The following is a 6,000-nucleotide window of genomic DNA, read 5'->3' as shown; positions in this document are numbered from 1 at the left end:
AAAACCAACAACAAACTACATATTGTTAGAAACAGTACATTATGTCCAAAACAGAGCATAATGGGAATGTCCAAAATTGGAATTGTCAAAAATTGGAATGTCCAAAACAAAGCATAATGCGAATATCCAAAAGGTGATGTTCGAAGAATGGATCTTCTGAATTGAACCATTACCGGTGAAAAAGACTTTATGTCTCTAAAAAACATGCCATCAATTCAACAGAAAGACAAATACAAACACAATGTTTTAATATAAAAAATATTGATATTTGGCATAACAATTATTACAAATGGTCTATTTCTCAGGAAAAACATATTGCACTGTCCTTGTGACCTTTGGTTAACATTAGACCTTTAACCTTCACATTAAATATTTAAACATTATTCCCAAGTCCTTGTGACCTTTAGTTTTACATTTGATCTGGAATATATCAATGTCATTTCCAGACTTTTACAACACCATCTCTAGAGCCTGTTATCACGAGACACTGAGAAGCCATACATGTATTTATATCACTGATGACATCATGGTGTCCAATGGCCGGAGTGTCTGGTCCACAGCGTGGAATATCTTCATTTGTCAAAGTCTGTTTTTTGGTATATGTTTCTATTATAACTTCTGTGCCCTCAATTAGACGAGATCTGAAAGAAAAAGAAACTAAATCATATCAAAGTTTGTACATTTTTTTGTTACATCTAATATGTCTAACAACCATGCATATCCATGGTCCTGTAAATTGGGAATTTTATTTAGTGCAAATAATGAGACTTAATGTATATTGCAAAATTAAGAACTACCATTAAGATATCATTACATATATTTGTTTTTCTGAAACACGATAATCAATTTTTCCCACCAATGTTTATACCAGCAAGCCAGAGTTAGAATAAATATTGTTACATTATGGATTTTGGTGACAAAACTGTCTTTTATTCTTGTTATTAACTAGGTTACTACAGAAATAAAATTTACCTGTAGCTCACACTTGGTTGATGACCAGGGTCCATAGCAGCAGGGGCCATGATGTAAGAATTGGCTGGATAATTTATATCCCAGAATCTGGCCCTCATGTCAGAGCTTGCTGTCAACATTATAACATTGTTATCTGTCATCACCATATGCATACCATATACAGAATGGTTACTTGCCTGTAGAAGTAAAAATTAATGTTTTAAACGACTCCAATCTCATTGTTAATGATTGTAAATTTTACTATCCAAGATTTGTCGTACTCCCTGGGCACTCTGGCTTCTTCTATCAATGAATGCTTTAAAACTGACAGCCAAAATAAACCTGATGGTGTTGAAAATAGCATTAAACACTAACTAATCAATCATTATTTCTTTTTCAATTTCAACACATTTTTTCATTACACCTGATGTTTTATAGCTCTCAGCAGCTAGCTAGGGAAGAACAAAATTTGCAGATTTAACATTGTTGTGCTGATATTTTGAATAGTTATGTAACTAAGTATATGTGTAATCAAGGAGAATACTGGATTACCTCCCTTGATTTGTTCAGAAACAAATTTCTTTTTTATATCAAATGGTAGAAAATTTAATTTAAAAATCATTGAATAAACAATATTTTACTATTGTTTTTTTAAACTTCTCACAATAAATTAAGTATAATGGATAAATCAATTACTCATATTTGCACTAGTTTTAAAGATAAGATACTCCATAGTCAAAAATTCAGCTAAAAGAGTTACTATGTTAGCCTATCATAATACAACTTTAGTGAGGTCTGCTGCCATTGGATATTGAACTTAAAATACTGAATTAATGGTTAATATATAAACATTACCTACTCTCCAATGGTGAACTTTGACCTGTTTTGCTTTTGTTAATAGTAAACATTATAAAAAAAAATAAAAAAAATTTTTGCATATGGGAAATCAGACTTTTTTTTACAATAAATTACTTGATAAAAATTGAACATTGGAACCACAAATGATGGAATTATTTAATTTGACTAAATCCTCAAAAATACTGAAAAATAATAACATTCTTAATCCTAGCTACTATTGCCCATTAAATTTTACAACTGAATATACTTATAGAGCATTCGAAAACCATATTGAAATACTGTGGATTCATTTATTTTCGTGGGTAACAATTTTTATGGATTCATATATTTTCTTGGGTATCAATTTTCATGGATTATATTTATTTTCCTAGGTATCAATTTTCATGGATTATATTTATTTTCGTATGTATCAATTTTTGTGGATTGCTGACAACTAGCATTTTCGTGGATATGTGAATTTGTGGTTTTGACAATCTCTGTATACAAAGCCTATTGAAAATATGCAATTGTTGAACATTTCAATTTGTGGTTTCCATGAAACCCATGAAAATTGGTATATAACAAATAATGATGAATCCACATTACAAAAAAGGGATGACTTTGTTATGTGAAAATGTTATCCAACAAATTAAAAAATTATCAAGCAAGAAACAATATTTCAAACCATGACAGCAGTAATTTTCATATGATGAAGACGTAATCTTTCAATCAGTTTAATTGAGGTCTGTAGTTGGCATGTCAGTATCTGATAGTAGTCCTTTGTTAATTTCTGTATTATTGTCATTTTGCTTAGTTTCTTTTGATACCAATTCTGAGATCGGATTTGGACTCCTTTTAACTGAGTTTTACTGTGTGTATTGCTGTGTATTCTTTATTCTACATTGGCTATAGGGAGAGGGTTGAGATCTCACAAAACATGTTGAACTCTGCCCAATTTTTGCGCCTGTCCCAAGTCAGAAGCCTCTGGCCTTTGTTAATCTTGATTTTTTTAAAAATTTTAGTTCAATTACAAGTGTATATGTTTTGGAGTTTAGTATGACATCCATTTTCACTGAACTAGTGCACATTTTTATTTAGGAGTCAGCTGAAGACAACCTCCAGGTGCGGGATTTTCTTGTTGTGTTGAAGACCCATTGGTTGCTTTTGGTTGTTATCTACTCTTTGGTAGGGTTGTTTTCTCTTTGAAATATTCCCCATTTCCAGTCTCAATTTTACATAGATTAACCAAATTTTGAACATAAATTCTCAATCTGATGTATACAGAACTAGACTAGAAAATTTGATATTTGACATGTCAGCAACGGCCCTGCTCGCACATCTTTATGTAAGGCAAAGAGACTGATGCATACAAAGCAGTGTTGCACATGTTCATAGATTATTAACTTTCATAAATTTTAGCAGTAGATACCAATTTAGTATGTGTGCTCTATTAATATATGTTTTGTAAAACTCCAATCATTTTTCTGACCTGTTTTTGTGACAGGGGTGGAGCAGGACTGGCCCACAATGCTTTGCGTCTAGCTCCTGTCTCTACATCCCACATGGAGACCTCATTATTGCCCTGGGTAGCTGATATAATCCATGACTGCTCCTTTGGATGAACTATTAACTTCCTGACCCTGGCTCCCATTGGATGTTCTATCGAGGTAATAGGCAACTGGAATCTTAGATCCCAACAAACATGGCTGCCACTACTGGTTCCGACAGCAAACCAGCACTGAGAGTGATGGACAGCGCAGGTAGTAATTAAACCTAAAATAAACATTTGATCAATTGTTTATGAATATCTAAAAAAATATCTAGCAGTACCAATGTTATTTAAATGCTCCTTGAATATTAAAAGACCAAATCATTAAAATTCATTTGCTAACAATTTAAATAAAATAAAACCAGCTTACAATTTATTTTTTTTGTCATCTCATAAAACTACATTGACCTCAGCTTTGCTTCCATTCACATACTTTAATTGAGAAGGACATCTGATAATAAGCAGCCATATATTCCATATAGTGCTATGAATTTATTCATAAAATACATCCAGTGGTCTTTTCTTCCAGAGTTACAGTATAATACACAGAAAAAGTAGGAAACTTTAAATGTCAAAGCCAGATTTCACATTACCTTTTTTTGGATCATTTTTCAGCTTCCAAACTTCTTTATTGGACCTTAAGTCAAATCCCATAATATATCCATTTACTGTAGCATAGGCCAGAACTGACTGGGCTCCTGTAAAACAGAAAAGCAATTTATAATTGTGTTTTAAATCTATAACCTTAGCTGTAATATCTTAAAAACAAAACACAACTTTAAGCAGCAGAATGTAAATTAGTTGGGGCTATTTATAGCTTGCTGTTCAGGGTGAGCCAATGCTCTGTGTTGAAGGCCTTACCTTGACCTATAATTTACTTTTTACACATTGTGAGTTTGTGACTTAGATGGAAATTTGTCTCAATGGCACTCATACCACATCTTCTGATTTATATAGACCCTATATTTCATTAAAAAAAATCATTCTGTGTATAAAGTTAAGTTTTAAAGCATAGAACAACTCTTTTTTTTTAAATTCAGATTTATAAACAGTTTAGGAGGGGTTCTTATCCCGAAATCCCGGGCTTAAAAACATGAAATCACGTGGTCCCAAATTCAAATAAATTTAAATCCTGACATCCCGAAATTCAGAAAAAGAATTCCCGGATCCCAAAAGGGTCAATCCTGAAATCCCAAGCTTAAAAACACCCGATCCTGATGTCCCAATAAGTTCCTATCTCCCCTCTTGGGTATGTTTCTCTGCCTATTCCAGTATTCCAGAAACACTGTTAACTGTTAACTAAAATACTGAACTCCAATGCAAGGTAAATTCAGCAAGAGGGAAGTAAAAAAAATGGCAAAACCAAATGTTAGAATATATCAACCATCTGAAAGGAAAACTGTCATATTCTGGACATGGTACAGACATTTCCCAAAGAAAAAAGGTGGGTTTAAATTGGTTTTATAGCTACATTAACCTCCCACTTGTATGCAGTTGTTTAGAGTTCTGCTTTATTAATTTCCATGCATTGACAAATAGCTTTAAGGATGTACTTAGGTGAGGTTAGGTGAAAATTAATAAATTAAGAAGTTAAAATTGATACTATAAGTTGATAGAGCATCAATTAAGGATAAAAATAAGCTAAAAATATTGATAGGTCATGGACCTCCTTTTCGAGATAAAAAAATGGCGGGAAAAGGCTGACTCGGACTTTTACCTTATATTTGCATTGGTATTATTAGGTCTCAAAACAAAAGAAAGAAAATTAAGAATCTTCTAAAATTTTGGTAAATGACCTTTCATGAGCTACTAAGTCTTATATGAAAAAATAAATGGGTGTTATGGGGCAAAATATTTTACATTGTATTATATGGAAAAACACCAAGGAGTCCGAACATTTGACACAAATTCCAAAACCTCACCTAAGTACATCCTTAAATTTGTAATTTATCGCACCGCAGAAAAATTATCACGTTGTGATTGGTTTAACGCCGTCACATGGTGACCCCCTATGGATCCGTAGGGGATAAGTAAACTTCATAGGGGGTTCGTCACGTCACGTCTACGTTTCATGGTGACGTTATCTATTAATGTTGTTGTGTTTCATCGATTATTTTTCAACAAAATGCAGCAAAAAACTAGAGGCTCTAAAGAGCCTGTGTCGCTCACCTTGGTATATGTGAATATTAAACAAAGGAAGCAGATGGATTCATGACAAAATTGTGTTTAGGTGATGGTGATGTGTTTGTACATCTTACTTTACTGAACATTCTTGCTCCTTACAATTATCTCTATCTATAATGATCTTGGCCCAGTAGTTTCAGTGGAAAATGTTAGTAAAAATTTACAAATTTTATGAAAATTGTTAAAAATTGACTATAAAGGACAATAACTTCTTAGGGGGTCAACTGACCATTTTTGTCATGCGTGACTTATCTTTAGGTCTTACTTTGCTGTACATTATTGCTGTTTACAGTTTATCTCTATCTATAATAATATTTCAAGATAATAACAAAAAACGTCAAAATTTTCTTAAAATTACCAATTATGGGGCAGCAACCCAACAACCGGTTGTCGGATCCATCTGAAAATTTGAGGGCTGATAGATCTTGACATGATAAACAATTTCACTCCGTCAGATTTGCTCTAAATGCTTTGATTTT

At 32.6% G+C, this 6,000-nt stretch overlaps 1 protein-coding gene across 2 annotated transcripts in view; it reads right to left on the bottom strand.

Annotated features, from left to right (window-relative positions):
• Positions 1-238: 238 nt before the first annotated feature.
• The window catches only part of LOC139502104 (phosphoinositide 3-kinase regulatory subunit 4-like), a 59,297-nt gene continuing 53,535 nt past the window's right edge, over positions 239-6,000 (bottom strand). For both annotated transcript variants that reach the window (XM_071291467.1, XM_071291468.1), the window contains exons 31-34: positions 3,931-4,035; positions 3,278-3,561; positions 973-1,148; positions 239-641 (exon numbers count right to left, since the gene is read on the bottom strand). In XM_071291467.1, coding sequence (XP_071147568.1) covers positions 437-641; positions 973-1,148; positions 3,278-3,561; positions 3,931-4,035 — 770 coding nt within the window. In that variant the 3' untranslated portion in view covers positions 239-436. The remainder of the gene's footprint in view (positions 642-972; positions 1,149-3,277; positions 3,562-3,930; positions 4,036-6,000) is intronic.

This window comes from Mytilus edulis, chromosome 13 (genome assembly GCF_963676685.1).
Source record: "Mytilus edulis chromosome 13, xbMytEdul2.2, whole genome shotgun sequence".
Classification (NCBI taxonomy): Eukaryota; Metazoa; Mollusca; class Bivalvia; order Mytilida; family Mytilidae; genus Mytilus; species Mytilus edulis.
Note: the sequence above shows the minus strand (reverse complement) of the source record. Positions and strands in the feature narration are given on the sequence as shown.